Raw genomic sequence first — 17,291 nt, 5'->3', positions numbered from 1 at the left:
ATGCAAAGTATTGATCATTAAAACAAGCATGATGGGCACATGGGATTCATTATACTTTCTGTATGCTTTTAAGAGTCTAAAATAAATAACCTACAAATATAGACATACATACACAATCATCAATTGTAATTTATTTTAGATTGAAACCTTCTCATAGAAAAAATATCGAGAAGTACAATCTTCTATGTTGCTGACAGTACTGATCACCGGTGCCATCCATTGAGCTATTTTATTTGAATTGCTTTGCTCTGAGACAATCACTCATTAGTTCTACAAATACATACTGAGCAGTTATTTAAATCATGCCACAGTATTAGATATTTGGTTCACAGACACACATGATCACTAAACTTACAGACATGATCCCTATTCTACTGGAACTGAAGTACATGAAATTTTAATTTATATTCCGTGTGTTCTACATTTGCTATTTCATTCATTGATTCATTCACTCATTCATTCCATTGGCAGTTTTTATTGAATGCTTACTATGTCCCAGCTATAATACTGAACATGGCAGGTAAGGTGGTGGATAAAATGTATGAAATCCCTTTCTCATGATCAGTTCATGGATTGTTTCTCCAATGTCTTGTACATTTATCACAACATAGCTTACACCTCAGATATAGTACATTTCTACTTACCCTTACACATGGAAAGCCTTTCCTTAGATAATTCCATTTCTGTTTGAACTTCCTCTATGAAGTCTTTCCTAAAAGCCTTGAGAAACCATATGTTTAAAATTATATTAATTTCTTTTCACAAGTAATGCATTATTGGTCCAGGTGCTGGTCTTTCCTTAGTCTATGAGTTCATGAAATATAGGGAATAAATCTTAGTTTTCTTTGGATTCTTATTTTTTTCCTTTTTTTTAAGATTTTATTTATTTATTAATGAGAGAGAGAGAGAGAGAGAGAGAGAGAGAGAGAGAGAGAGAGAGAAGCAGAGACACAGGCAGAGGGAGAAGCAGGCTCCATGCAGTGAGCCCGACTTGGGACTCTATCCCAAGTCTCCAGGATCACACCCTGGGCTGAAGGCGGTTCTAAACTGCTGAGCCACCCAGGCTGCCCTTCTTTGGATTCTTATTTAAGAAACTCTGTTGACTGGCAAATCCTCAATACTTGAGAAAAGAAGGGAAGAAGAAAGGCAGAAAGAAGAAAATAAATTATATTGCAGGCAGTCTAATTAAACTACCACTAGGAAAGAGAAAATTACAGGAATTTAGAAAGTAAACTCTCTTTCTTTACATGGGGATGACACTGGGAAGAAGCAGGGAGTAATAGTTCAGCATGCTTCACTTACTGAGAGTTTCATAAGCTGTGAGGGCTACACATTTTGTGAAAGGAACAGACAAGTACATTTTGGCAAGAATAGAAAGTACTTAACAACAGAAAAATGTCATCCCAGCAAGACATTTCACTGGAGCATCCTGTACCAACCAGGCTGGTCAGACACAGGGAAGGTAAATTTCTAGTGGATCCCTTTTATTGATCTCATATGAAGAATTGAAAGCTCCCCTAAGATGTATCTACTGTCTTGTTTGACTTCCAAGTAAAATCTGTATGCAAGCTAGCAGAAGTGACAATTGTGACAGTTCATTTCATAGTTCTTTAGCAGCAAATGTTGGAAGAGAGGTGAAAGATTATAAACAGCAACTGTGAAGGGACAGGTACTGAGGAAAAAAGGCATGAGGAAAAGGGGAAAGAAAGACATATGGGGAAGTTTTGCTGACACAAAATAGATTTACCTTCAGGTTCTTTGTTTCACATTCATCCTGCCACTCCATCCCCAATTAACTGAATGTACTTGCTTAGAAATAATTTTTTAACCCTTTATATCCCCCCTTGTCTTCATTGTCACCTATAATTATTAAAATTACATTACCCCCTGTCTGTTGGAAAATGATCCCCTCAGAGCAAATGATATGATCTATATTTTCTTATTTTTCTCTTTTATTATGACTCACAAAGACCAATGAAAATAGAAAATTGTTACAGTTTTGCTATATGACCATGGACTTAAGTGACCATCTGAGTTTCTTGTGGCAGTCATGGTTTCTATACTTCTAGGTCTCTATTCATAAGGCTTCTAGCTGTCTTTTGGCCTTGTAGATATTTGTCTAAAACTTCAATGTTGACTGTATTGTGTGATTTTTGACAGAGAAATTGTGAAACAAGTTGTTCCAAAGATCAGTTCCAGTGTTCCAATGGTCAGTGTATATCAGCAAAATGGAAATGTGATGGCCATGAAGACTGTAAATATGGAGAAGATGAGAAACACTGTGAGCCAGGTAAAATGATTGAGGTGATAGTTAATTGAGTGGCTATTTTAACTAGGTGTAATTTCGCTGTAGGCAATAATGAACGAAAATAGTGGCAAGTGCACATGAACATTTGCTATGTCAGAAATAAAATTTGGAAGTATTTATAGATGAATTAATTGGTGTGTCCTTCATATGTTTTGAAAGTGTTTGGGCAGGTAAGATTATTACTATGTTGGGGATCCAAGCATTACTCCTCAAAATTAGATTTTCCGGTTTCTCTGTCTTTCCACACCATTTGGAATTGTTTTCCCAAGATGGCAAAATGCAATATGTTGAAAGTATTATAAGTGCAATAAAAGTCAGGTTTTCAGTTATGGAAATTAAGTCATGAAACAGAATGCAGTTGTTTCAACAGGATACCAACTGAGAAAAAGTGTAAGTGTATTATTTCTATTTGCATCTTTGTCTAAAATCAAAATAAAATTAGGAAGCAAGACCAGAGTACAGGAAAATAACACCCAATTCAAAATACATTTTTATCCCTTAAATATAGCTTTGTAAATATGCTCATTAAAACTTAATTTTTTATACCTTAGGTATTTTAATAGCAGTATCTTACAGAAAAAAAAATTACTGGGAGAAAATTATACTATAACCTATGTATAACCACAAAAGCATTACTTTGAGAGCCCAGGTGAGAGTAGCAGATACGGGACCCACACATTGCTATGTCCCAGTACAATGTCCATGGTCCATATTGCTAATTGATCACATCTTTTTACTTACTGAATTTGGTCCTCAGAATCCACATAAGTACAGATCTCTAGGCAAACACTGCCAATTAAAAGGAACTAAAACTCTAGGAAAAAGCTTTTTTAGCATCCTCGGAGTAAACAATTGAGACCATAAAGTCATTTTATAAGTACATTTGGCTGCCTAGTTGTCTAACGTAAAGCCAAGAACCCCAGAGATTTGAGTGCAAACCTAGCAAACTCAAACTTGTAGACAAAGGCAACAATCATAATTACTAAGTCGATTAATTAGATTTGGTACTGATAGTAATTTAAATATCCATGTTAATATTATTTTCTATGTCATAAAAGAATACTTTCTATAGCCTCAGCTAATTATACATATATTCATGTTTAAGACCCTAAAACAAAAATACTTCTCAGAACTTATGCAAATATGACATTTATGTCAACAGAGCCAGCAAGATATCATGGGGTCTATGAGAACATGCCAAGATTTCTACTTTTAGCTTTATATGATGCATATATAAATTAACTTTCCCAGGGGTCACTAAATCCCATTATAATTTTAAAAATAATTTGAGGCCTTTATATTTAAATAATTTAAAGTTATGGAAATTCTTCAAAATTAAAGAGATAGAGGATATTTAGGTTTTTTTCCTTTCTTTAGTAAGTTGAACACTTACTGAACAGGCTATTACATCATTAAAGTATATTTAATGAAATGCAATAATACTGTGAGACACATTTTAAATAAATGTTTAATATCAGATTTTGAATATAGTTTAAATAACCTATTTTTCATGACTGTCTATGAATTTTTTACATGCATATATATATAGATATGTTTTTATCTATCAAACCAGTCATTCATTTCACTGAATCTAAATCTTAACTTTATAATTATATGCAGCTTCTCCTACCTGCTCATCAAGTGAATATATATGTGCCAGCCGAGGATGTATTTCAGCATCTTTGAAATGTAATGGAGAATATGATTGTGCTGATGGTTCAGATGAGGTAAAATCTATCATTTGATTAAAATCTCTGAATTACAGGAATTAGGTTCGGGAAAGCAAATGTAATAAAAATAGACAGGTTCTTTATTCTTGGCACTGCCTAAAATATTAGGACAAGTACACTGAATACAGTAATTGCAGCAAATACCTGAATCTGCATGCTGTTTGTATACTAAACCCCATTGTCATTTGTAGAGGTTGTGTTCATTAAGTCAAAATAAAAGAAAGCCCCACAGTGTAATAAATCTCCAATATTGTCAGCTGCATGTTTATTTTGCCTTTGACTATGTCATTATCATTAATGAAAACTGCAGTGCCCATTTGTATTCGAACAGATGGACTGTGTGACTGAATGTAAGGAAGATCAGTTTCGATGCAGGAATAAAGCCCACTGTATTCCAATTAGATGGCTCTGTGATGGCATTCATGACTGTGTGGATGGCAGTGATGAAGACAACTGTGACAGAGGTAAGGTACTGTGTGTGTGTGTGTGTGTGTGTGTGTGTGTGTGTGTGTGCCCGCGCACACGGGTGCGCATGCCAGGGAATAAGAGAATGACAGTTAAAATGTTGTGCAGAATCAAAAGTGTGTTAGAGGCAGACGATAGGATCATCAAATGATTCTCTTTACCCATTCTTGTTTCATTGCACATTCTGTTCTGAGTAAGCAAAATCCGGCTAATTTCAGACAGTAAGTATCAATCTTCATATGACAAAGGCAATCAAAGCGGAGGTGTTTATTGCGTCCTACCATGTTCTCAGATAGGATGCTGGGTCAGAGATAGGGTCCAGAGAAGGGTGCAGGGAATATAACCACTATAACCACTACTACAAAACTAGTTTTGGTGTATGTTTTCTCTTCCACACTGTTTGTCTTACTATGAAAGAATGATAACATATGGCACACGATATTGCACATACTAAGTTGCTAGATCATATATAGGTTGCAGGTTGTGTCCCAAATTTCCTTTTTGCTATATGGCTGAGAAAATGACCTACATTTTTTGTCTGTCTGGAAGACAACTTTCAATTTTGTAGCACATTATTTTCTAGCTATGTGAAAATATTTCCTGGCAGATAATAACTTTTTAATTGTAACTCACTACATTAAAAGCAGCAGTTGTTACTACTTTAGAGCTAATGAGATGAAAGCGAAAAAATTGTGGGGCAAAGCTTCAAATGATCACAAATTCCACAACTCTTATTATTTTCATAATGTTAAATATGTTGTTTAAATGCAAAATTTCTTTTAAGCTGGTCACAAAAGTCTTTCAGTGGACTTTCCATTTCAGTATATTTGGAATATCCTCAACAGAGATGATACAAGATACTGAGTATGTTGCAGTGCATTTGAAAATGTATTCAGGGTTTATACGGTGTAAATACACCTTTGAAATGACATGGATGGACCTGGAATGGATAATGCTAAGATTTTAGCATTATACACCTCCTATCAACATTCATATCTCAAGTTTCTTTAATACTAAAGACTGTACATGTTATCTTTTTATTGTCTTCAGACAGAGTTGTTAAATGGCAGTATATTTTCTGGCATGAATTTTGATTATTGTCAGAATTAGGGCATTTTAGAACTGAACATTGCAGTAGTTGAAAGAAAGGGGCACCTCAATGCCAGATATCATATTGTTAGTCTTACATGGTGAGTATCAACTCACCTTGGTGGATTCACCAAAGACTTGCCTTTTTCCATATTTTACAGTTTGTTACTTGGTCTCAGCTTCATACTATTAGGTTTCTAAGAAGTCAGGCAGAGAAAGACAAATACTCATATGTGGAATTTAAGAAACAAAACAAAACAAAACAAAACGACACCAAAAAAAAGAAACAAAACATACTAAGGGAAAAAAAGAGAGGCAAATCAAGAAACAGACTCTTAACTAGAGAGAACAAACTGATGGTTATCAGAGGGGAGGTGGGTGAGGGGGTGGGTGAAATAGGTGATGGGGATTAATGAAGGCACTTGTGATGAGCACCGGCTGTCATATGGAAGTGATGAATCACTACATTGTACACCTAGAACTAATATTACACTGTATGCCAACTAACTGGAATTTAAATAAAAACTAAAAAAAAGAGAAAAAAGGTAAAATACTTCTAAAATATTTACTTCTGTAAATATCTAGTCACTCAAAAATATCCTCCATGTTGTTTAATACTAGATCAAACCTTTATGATTTACTAAGACCTTCATCCCAAACCTGATAAAGAATTGTAATATTCAGCAGAAGGAATCCTAGTTCTCATTTGGAATCTGCAGTGCTTTATATAGAGCCGTAAAAGGTTAGACTTCCCTAATAGCTCTTTCTACTTTTGGATAAGTTCTCACATTCACAATCTATAATTGGTCACCTTAGAGACTGTAAACTTTGTAGACCTTCTGGCACCGAAAGTTCTTAAATTCAGTCATATTCTAAGACTTCAGGACAATTAAATTACTCATCTTTTTCCATTTTCTAGCTAATGAGCTCCATCCTCTCAATTTCAGTCTGTCTTTCTCTCATTGCTTCTTGCCTGGGCTCATGTATTACCATGTAATTGGACTCTAACACATTCTACTCACTGCTGCCTGGTTCAGCTTATTGAAGCGTAGCTCTGATTATATCAATGTTTGCTCGAAGCTCTTCCTTCCTGGTTACGTACAAATATGGCCGTCAGGGTTACAAGAAAATGATCCTATTTTACTTCCTACCTGTATATTCTATTACTTCTCCTTACGGATCATATATCCTAGCCAAACTGAAGAATAAGTCTAGCAACAGTTTTCATGCTTTTCAACATCTTTCATGATCCCTCTGCTATTTTTTCCATCTCAATACCTTTGCCAATGAAAATTATATCTATCCTTTAGTCCACTAGGTTGCTACTGTCTTCAGTCAAATTGCCATTTCTTACGGTGTTTCCCTAGCAACTCTTGATTGCATTCTTGTTATCATATTCTTCCTTCTTTATAATTACTTCTGTATTAAGTTGACTAAGTTTCCCCTGTTGGAATGCGAGCTTCTTGATGTAAAAAATTAGGTACGCAAACAGAATGAAGAAATGCATCCCAGGCAGTGGGATCATTGTGCACAAAGTCTCAGAGGTGAGACAAAGTTTAAGTGTTTTAGGAACTATAAGTAATTGAAGATTCATGCTATAGAATTTGGTTTTAATATTAAGCATAATGAGAAGCTTCCCAAGCTTTTAAGGAGTCTTCAAGTATTATTTCAAAGGGAGAGAGTGGTAGACTTTGTACTATGTAATAAAACAGAGAATTTAATGAAGTGAGATTCAAGAGATCTAGTGTCTTGTCTTACTTCTAGGAACCTTTCTGTGCCCATTTTTCATATTATCAAATCCAACCACAGTGAAAAGTCTCTCAGAGCCATAAGAATATCTGGAAAGTAAGGATATATGTGTGTGTGTAAGGTCAATCCTGTCAGGATTTATCTATTAAAAAAAAATTCCGTAAGAAATATTTGTTTGAACAAAGAATTCCAGGTTAAAAATCAAACATTATAGTTAAAAGACAGAACATTATAGCATTTGAAATCTGAGTTTTCTTTTAGATTTAAAATGGGTCTATTTAGAGTTTAAGCTTGGGGATCCCTGGGTGGCTCAGTGGTTTAGCGCCTGCCTTTGGCCCAGGGCATGATCCTGGAGTCCCTGGATAGAGTCCCACATCAGGCTCCTGCAGGGAGCCTGCTTCTCCCTCTGCCTGTGTCTCTGCCCCCCTCCTCATGAATAAATAAATAAAATCTTTAAAAAAATAAAATAAAATAAAATTTAAGCTTACTGATTAAAAAAGAGTGGAGGGCCTTTAACTGAATCATTTACAAATGTGTCTCAAAGCTCCTTGTCTCAATATTCATGTTTCTAATTTTTCTTGGGTTTCTTTTTGCCAGGTAAATTCCAGTGAATTATCATGGTGGTTAAAGTATTTGGTCCTGTATGGCTGTAGCTTAACACATAATCAAGTTCAGAATTCTAGTATTTAACTTACTTCCAGCAAGTGGTTTAGGTATTGGATAAATGTCCTTCAAGGCACTGAGGAAATGGAAGGCCAGAATAAATATCTCTCCTGTTAAATCTCACTTCATTCATCCCAAATCTGGACACATGAACTAAGTGTTAGGGTCTGGAAGGCAGTAGGCATGCAGGAACATTTTCCAAATGAATCCACTTTTTACTTTACTTTAAAAAGATGAACCGCCAAATACTGTGGAATTAAAAACAGCATTCATATTTTTAAAGGTAAAACATGATGCCTCAAGGAAACTTGATGTTTGTCTTCGCTCCCAAACCTTATTCCCCTAGCAATTTCAGTAGGAAAGATTGAGAATTATTCTTTTTATTTATTTTTTTGAGAATTGTTATTTTTAGTAATCATCGGCTCACAAGTGTGTTAACTACTAATTAAAATTATAAAATATTATCATATATTAAACATTCTATCCACCCAAATTAAAATGGGAACTCTAGATGCTTATTTTCTGTGATTATGGCCTGTCCAGATTTCAGTGAATCTGACAGAAGCTCAGTTATATTTAAACATAGGTTATTGTTTATAAATATGTGTGTGTATACACATACACTTTTATATTTTTCTAATCTTCTGTTGAGCTGATTAAGAACATGACTAATGACTAGGAAACTGGAATTTTGATCTAGCTAATCTCTTTAAATTATACCTTTTTTTGTTGCTTATGTGTGCCTCGTGCCATTTCAAAAATAAAGCATTTTATGTTAGACTCAAGATGTCATGGTAGGCCCATGATACTTTTTTTTTTTTAATGAAAATTCTTCATGATACAATAGGAAGCCTTTAGTAAGTTATCTTAAAACGTTTGTCTTATTGTTGTGATTGTGATTTCATTTATATTTATCTTCTTCTTAATTAAAATAGTAATAGGCCCAACACTCTTAAACGGGGCTAATTATAATGTTATCCAATGTGATACCTTTGGGAACTCATTTTTTTTTCCTTTTAACAAAACTGATGGGCTACAATTAAAATTTTCTGTAGTAATCAGAGGATGTCAGGAGTTCACAAATATTGTTTGAATATAATCCATTGTAAAATGGAACATGCAATAATGAGGTTTAATCATGAGGATTTTTACTCTGAAAGAATGTAACTTTCATATTCTATGGATTTTGATACTGAATTAAGCAACACTCACCTCCTATCAATATTAATATCTCAAGTTTCTTTAATGCTAAAGACTGTACATGTTATCTTTTTATTGTCTTCAGACAGAGTTATTAAATAGCAGTATATTTTCTGGCATGAATTTTGATAATTGAAATTATTGTCAGAATTAGGGCATTTTAGAACTGAACATTGCAGAAGTTGAAAGAAAGGGGCACCTCAATGCCAGATATTATATTGTTAGTCTTATGTGGTGAGTATCAACTTACCTTGATGGATTCACCAAAGACTTGCCTTTTTCCATATTTTAGAGTGTGTTGCTTGGTCTCAGCTTCAACTATTAGGTTTCTAAGCAATTGACCTATATTTCTCTAATCATCTCTCCCTACCATTAACCCTATCAGGTTTTTAAAAAGTTGAATTTCTTCCTCACCTTTTACTTCACAAAATTAATAAAAATCTTGAGGTTTATTCAGCATCTGGTCACCAAATTAGCAAATCTACCGATAGCTGTGCCTCGCCTAACCTCTCCCCCCTTACTTCTTCTTTAAATGGAAGATTTGTTGCAGCTCCAATCTAAGGATAATCCATTTATTTTACTTTAGATCTTAAATCCTTCACACTTTCTGAATTCTCAAGGAATTTGTTGTATCAATGACCTTTACTCTCTTCTGTATCCTCAAGCTTACTCTGTCTATTGAATTATTCTCAGAAGCTCTTAAAGATATCAGATATTTGCTTTACTCCATACAAATAACCGGTATCTCTTCGACACCTAACTTCCTCCTTTCTTCCTTCCCTTTAAGACCAAACTCCTGGAAAGGGATGAAAGATTACAGTCCCTACTAATTTTCATCTAATAATAACCAACTACAAACATTTCACTAAATCTACCACCACTTCACTGAACCTCCTCTCTTAGCATTATATAAATGTGCTAACTACTACCTTCTTGTTGGACCACTTTTCAGGTATTTCTCCAACCACTCTGGCTAATGTTCTGTCCTTTTGCAGCCTCCGTTTTATCTCTCCAATCTTTAAATGCTGATTTCCTCTGTTTTGTTCTAAATTTCAAATAACAACTGCACTCTGATCATTTCCAGCTACATATTTACAGGCCAGAACCTATCCTATATTTTAGATACATTTATCTACTATCCTGTTAAATATCACTACGTGGTTGTCTTACAAGTACCTTAAAAGAATTGTGTCATTATTTCTGCTAATATTGCTCCTTCTGATGTATTCCTTTATTTTTGAAAATACCAATATTTACCAAATTGTCCAAAAAAAAAAAAAAAAAAACTGAGTACTGTGTTTGACTCCTCACTCCCCTTGCCACTTCATCTTTTTAGCTATGAGATCCTGAGGGTTCTACTTCCTGGAGCACCTCCCAAAGCACTTTCAAATGTAGCTACTCTAAATCAAATACCAGCAATTCTCTTCTGCACTGCTGCAACCCCTCTTCAAATTGTCTTTTCCCTCCTCCAGACTACTTGGCTTCACTCTTGCTATCTTCATTTCCAAGCTCTCCATACTCTTGCTAGTGTTATCATGTTAAAATCTAAATCTCATTCTGTCATGTGCTAAGTTAAATCTTTGCTACTCCACCTAAATTATTAAAGATTTGTCTGCAAGTCAGAACTCAACAAGATGAGCTGTTTGACCCTAACCTAGACTTATTATTGCCTCCAAAGTGCATCCACAAAATGAACAATGCTTCCTTTTGGGACTTTCTAGTCTCACAAGGATGAGCACTATCACTCCCTAGCCCCATGTTTTAATAGATATTCACTTTAAATATTTAATACTTTCAGTCATCAAATCTATTATAGAAACCATATTTATTATTTTATGTATGAGGTTTAAATAAGTAGTGAAATTCTCTGAGAGCAATCTTATTTATTTTAATTCTGAATTCCCATCAAGTTACTTTGTGTTGTTTTCCCAGGTACTGCTTGTAAATATGATCTTATAAATCACTTTAAGCATGCCTCTCTTATAACATAGGAAGACATTAAGTCCCAGAGAAATTAATAGACTTGTCCAGAGCAAGAAAAAGGAAGTTCCTAATCCTAGAACCATTGCAGTTTCCACTATATTATTACATATCTAGATACATCACCAAAGTTTATTAGTATTTTGGGTCCATACACTTAATTTTAAGTGGAAGCATAGCCTTATATTCTTGATGTTTTCTATTTAATTGTGAAAGGAGAAAAAAATGCAAACATTTGTAAAATACACAAAAAACCAAGGACGCTATTGTAGTTTTTATAAGGATGACTGTAATATCTCACCACATTACCAACTTCTAATTCTGTTATAAAATTAGCTGATTCTCTGTGATTGCAAAACACTTTTTATTGGTTATTCTGTCTTCAGCAATTCAGTTTGTTTGTTTCCAGATACAGCTGAATTTTCTAACAGTTTTGAAAGGATCTTTTCTTTCCAGAACAACACAACTTTTATAATGAAAATTAATACTACTTAAAGTTAAGTTTATTTATAGTAAAATAAAAATCATGTAAAATGGAAGATAATTTACATTTGAGAAAACTTTCTTCTATCATCTTATTGGTATTTTCTTTAAAAATATATGTCTGCATAATATCAGATTATTTTGAAAAGTAAAACATGAGTAACTTAAAAAAATAGCTTGGATACTACTTGTCCCAGTACTGTATAGGAAAATAATATAAGGAAGTGAGAAATAAATACTGTGCTAAGAATTAGAGGAATGTGTGTCCTGCTGGCCAGCACTAATTATGCTACATCTCTATGTCTCTTTTTCTTTTTCTTTTTAATAAAGGAGGAAATATATGTAGAGCAGATGAGTTTCTCTGCAATAATTCCCTTTGCAAACTCCATTTCTGGGTGTGTGATGGAGAAGATGACTGTGGAGACAACTCTGATGAAGCCCCTGATATGTGTGGTATGGCATGTCACATGGATCTAGATTATATTCTCATTTCCCGATCTAATTTACTGGCATGAATCAATGAAGTGGTGAGACAAACCACAGAGTCTACCATCCTGAGGTTAGGTAGTTACATACACAGCTTTTGTTCAGGTAATAGGAGATTACTCTGTTCAAAGTTGAGGACTTTATGGAAAATCCCCCTAAATCTGAACTTGCACATGTCAACACTATTCAGAAGATAGTTTATAGCCTGTTTGGAGGATTAAGAGTAGCTGAATTTTTGAATTATATAAGGTTCATATAAGGACTTTGGCTCTGTATCAAATTGGTCACTTAGACTAAAACATTTTTTTTGGATGGATAAATACATGGAAAAAATGTGAATAATAAAATCAAGTAGTTCCAAAAGTTACCCACTACTGAGACCAATGTTGTTCAGAGAAGGGATATATATGAGATAATATGTAAATATATTGATATATTTTAATATGTAAACATATAGATTTATTTTAATATATGAGTATATATTAATATATTTAAATATTATGTATTATTTATTCATATACGTTCTACATTATAATTATAAATATATTAACATATCCATATGTATTTAGACTAAGCAGAGAACTTAAATTAGGAGTTATATAACATTTCAGTCTGAAAATCTTAACAAAAGCTAGTGTTTCTTCAAATTCATTTTATTCAACTGATAATTGTCAGGAATGTACTTATGCAACCAGCAACTATAAATGTCCAATTTTATACCACCAAAGGAAAGGATTTCTTATACCTAGCAAACATTTTTCGTCCTTTCTTCACATTCTTTGCATCTAATCTCCATAAAAAATGCATTTCACCTCTAAATTAAAGATATTTTAATTATTAATTATTTAATTATTTGGAAATAATTAAGTAGCACAGCAGATGAATGAAAGAAAGCATAGCATAAGTGTATATACTTAAGTTATCTGTTCTATTTGGTGGACCAGGTTAAACCAATATTTTTTGATAGATGATGACTGACTACTGACATTACAATTGAATAAAAAACAAAGAGGCAGTCTTATTTTTAAAAGGATTTAAAACTTAAAAATGAAAGTCTTTGGAGAATGTCCTCTGCAGGCACAACTAATGAAGTTTCAGTTTTAGTTCTACATAATCTTATACAATGGGTTTATACCAGAGATTATGTTGTTTCTGAATTATAATAGAAAAATATGTGCACACACATAATTTATAAAAATAATGGGTTCTGGCCATGTAGGTGAAAGGGATGGGTGGAGGGAAGGTGGAAGACATAATGTTGTAGGCAAGATGTAGACAACCCTGAGGCAGAGCACACCATAGCTTCCTGGAAGGACTGAAAGATCCATGAGCTTGGAGAATACAGAACAAAGTAGATGCTGGTTTAGGATGAAACTGAAGAGACAGAAGAGTCTGGAACCTTGTGAGTCTTCATAAGGATTTTTAGATTTAGCCTAAAAGTAATTAATAAATCCAAAAAGTTTTGGGTTACCTGGGTGGTTCAGTCAGTTAAGCATCCAGCTCTTGATTTCAGCTCAGGTAGTGATTTCAGGGTTATGAGATCAAGCCCCATGTTGAGCTCCACACTGGACATGGAGCCTGCTTAAGATTCTCTCTTCCCATCTCCCTCTGCTCCTCCCCTCAACCTCCCTCTCTAAAAGTAAGTAAGTAAATAAATAAATAAAATTTTAAAAATATTAAAAAATAAAAGAATACTAAAAAGTTTTAAGTACAACAGGCATATAGTTATATTTATATTTTACATATATAGGATTGAAAGGGGCAAGGCTTGGTAAGATAATTGCTGTACTCTAGGCAAGCTATGCTAGTAGCTTGGGTTAAAATACTGGTATCACATGATGGCAAATATACACAGATTTGAAGGTGATTTAAAAACTAAAATAAATTGGATTAAGCAATAGATTAGATACATGGGACAAGGAAGAGGAAGTTATTAAGTATAATTTGTAGGGTGTTTGTGCTTTCACAGTTGAATACATAGGTAACATAGGAAAAGGAACAGTGTTGAAAGTAAAGATTAAACGCCTGGTTTGAGATATACTTGAGGAAACATTCAAGTACAGATTACATGTAGGCTCTGTTTGATTCTAAAGCTTGAAGAGCTGATCTAGAGTTATAAATGTCCAAGTCAGAATAAAATGGAGTAATGAATACTACAGAATTTGTAAGATTTAGGCTGAGTGAGAGTAAGATATAAGAGAAGTGACTTAGGATAGAATATTGAGGGCTACCAAACATCTAAATAAATACAAGCAGCAGGAAAAGACTCAGGTGAGTGACCACAAAATAATTTGGAAAAAAAAAGTAGGAAGAGAAATACCAAAGTAATGAAATGTATCAAGAAAGATGGAAAGGTTCCTGAAAAGTCAGGAAAAAATGATTTTCAGAGCATATGAAAAATTAGTTTTAGATAAGGGTAGTAAGCCCTTTTCTGTTATTAAAAATTTTAACATGAATTAATTTATTGATGCCAGATGTCCCCTAAATATTACTATATATAGATATAGATGATTTCTAACCTTCTAGGATAGTTGGTGGCTTAGGTGAATTAGAGTTAAAGGTCATTGGGTATGAAAAACTCAAGGAGCTAAGAGGTACAGGTATTGATTGGCTGGTTTGTTAAAGGCGAGTGTTGATCAGTCATTTAGGATGTTGAAATGAATTTGGATGGAGGGTTTTAATGATGAAGGAAAGTCTACAGTCTTTAATAAACTTGGGAAGGGGTGATGTTTACAAGGTTGATGAGAAAATAGCAATAAAAAAGATGTATAATCAAATGGCCATCAAAATAATAGTTTTTATTTTTAGTTTCTTTTTAAAAACAGATGTGAGGATATAAAAAAAAAAGTTCTGAAAGCTAAAGCTGGAAATTAGGGAATATTTGAACATGAGATAACATGAAGTTTGAGAAATTTAAGAGATATTTCTTAAAAGACCTAAAGGGGAGGAACTATGCTTGGAGTGGGAACCAGATTTCAGTTAAACCAAGGAGGTCATACAAGAAGAAGTGTGGCATACTTAAGGAGCTAATAAAATGGTATTGATAGAATATTAAGACTGTCAGGGATGAGTGGTATGGACAAAATAATGATCAGTCTATTATGCCATGTAAAGTATCTTAAAAAATGATTTTATGTATTTATTCATGGTGGAGAGAAAGGCAAAGACATAGGCAGAGGGAGAAGCAGTTTCCCTGCAGGGAGCCTGATGCCAGACTTGATCCCAGGACCTCAGGATCATGACCTGATCTCAAGGCAGATGCTCAACCACTGAGCCACTCAGGTGCCCCTGTCATGTAAAGTATCCTAAATTTTATTCTGAAAATGCTGGATAACTATGGGAGAGATGATCAGATTGATGTCTAAGGTGATTGTTCTGGTGCCTTTTGGAAGATCTTAGGTTGAGCAATGAAACATACACACTTGGGATTCTACTGTTATTTTCTCTGTAAGAGATAATCAAGAGCTGCGTTATTATAGCTGGTATATATGGAGAAAAGAAGGCAAATTTGGGGACTGTGTCAAATGGACTTGTTGACTAGTAAGAGTTGAAAGTCAATAAGAGGAATGCATTTAGATAACCCCAGACTTGTAGCTATTATTTGCTACTAACTGAACCATGGAAATAACACAAAGCTTATGTCTGGGGAGAAGGAAATCCAGCTTATGTCTGGAGTTTTGAACTTCCTGAATTTGAAATTCTTGAAGAGATATCCTATAGTCAACTGTGAGATGCTAAAATTAGTTAGTAAATTGAAAGTCATAAGGGTATAGTATAAAGTAAATCCATGAAAATGAATGAGAGAGAATATCAGCAGAGAATTCACGAGTGAGATCAGGAAACCAATGAAAGAGTCCTGGATTATTCCACACATAAGGAAAAAGAGTCATGAGAGATGTATCCTACTCTAGAGATGGAAGTCTTCAGATTAGATAATAATAGAAAGGACAATGGTAAAATTCTCTGGCTTTCATTGTTGTCACTTTAACACGTACACACACACACACACACACACACACACACACAAAGCTACATATACCCATAAATATTAAAAATAAATAACAGAGATCCCCTATGTGACTCAAATATATATTTACACATTCCTTTACAGAGATACAAAGCAAGAAACACAGTTATAGCATTGCTGGGGCATTTTTTCACAGGATGACCTATTTTCAAATTTGGGCCTGTAACATATGCTTGCTCAAGCTCTATTCTGTGTGAAATTGCTCTTTCAAATAGCTTAGTGTCCTGCCATGTTGTATAAACTGCAGGCATAAATTAATTTGGTACACCAAGTGAAGTCAGCTAAGATAAGGCATCTGGAAATGAGACCATGAAGTTTGGTTCTTTTTCTTTATTTCATTTGAGCTGTGCACTCTTTTCTGTAGTTAATATAAATAACGAGGATCATAGCTTCTATTATCACACATTTTCCAGTACCTACATGAAGGCAATTTCCACAACAAAAGATATTCATAAAAGTCAGATTAAGGATTTGAAAAGAAGAAAACAAAAAAAAGCAAAAACTAATACAAAACAAAAAAAGGAAGACCCTCCCCCAGAAAGGATGATTCCTCATAACTCAGTGTACCCAAAGGAGCTGCTTTTCTTTTTTCTTTTTCTTTTTTTTTTTCAGCCAAATTTCTTTGCCCACCCACAAGACCTCACAGATGCAGAAATAACAGAATATGCCTGCAGCCTGAGCAAGTATGCAATGGGATTGATGACTGTGGGGACAACTCAGATGAAGATCACTGTGGTGGTAAATCCATTTAATGTGAAATAATTGATTCACTGACAGCTACAAGATAATATAATGGTTTGGGGGCACAAAAAATTAAAAAGAAGTATTTTCCATGTGGCATGTCTGAGGATATTTTTTTCAGACACTTGATCTTCTGACACGGTATGAAAATAATCTGCTAACATTCATTTGAATAGTAGAGTTGTGCTGCTTTATCCAAAGTCTCTACTAGTCTGTAAGTCTCCTTTGATTATACATACTTTATTCCAGAAAATACTGTGTGAGAGAAAGAAAAACATAGTGGTAAAAAATGCTCTCTGTTGGGCAGCCCGGGTGGCTCAGTGGTTTAGCACTGCCATCAGCCCAGGTCGTGATCCTGGAGACCTGGGAT

At 34.2% G+C, this 17,291-nt stretch overlaps 1 protein-coding gene across 1 annotated transcript in view; it reads left to right on the top strand.

Annotated features, from left to right (window-relative positions):
- The window catches only part of LOC112912588 (low-density lipoprotein receptor-related protein 1B-like), a 332,717-nt gene that overhangs the window by 200,537 nt on the left and 114,889 nt on the right, over window positions 1–17,291 (top strand). The window contains exons 29-33 of the mRNA XM_072745200.1: window positions 2,161–2,290; window positions 3,929–4,035; window positions 4,370–4,502; window positions 11,998–12,120; window positions 16,793–16,918. Of these exons, the coding sequence (XP_072601301.1) occupies window positions 2,161–2,290; window positions 3,929–4,035; window positions 4,370–4,502; window positions 11,998–12,120; window positions 16,793–16,918 (619 nt within the window). The remainder of the gene's footprint in view (window positions 1–2,160; window positions 2,291–3,928; window positions 4,036–4,369; window positions 4,503–11,997; window positions 12,121–16,792; window positions 16,919–17,291) is intronic.

Source organism: Vulpes vulpes, unplaced genomic scaffold, assembly GCF_048418805.1.
Source record: "Vulpes vulpes isolate BD-2025 unplaced genomic scaffold, VulVul3 Bu000000631, whole genome shotgun sequence".
NCBI classification, from domain to species: Eukaryota; Metazoa; Chordata; class Mammalia; order Carnivora; family Canidae; genus Vulpes; species Vulpes vulpes.
The sequence above is the reverse complement of the archived record's forward strand: the minus strand, read 5'-3'. Positions and strand labels throughout refer to the sequence as shown.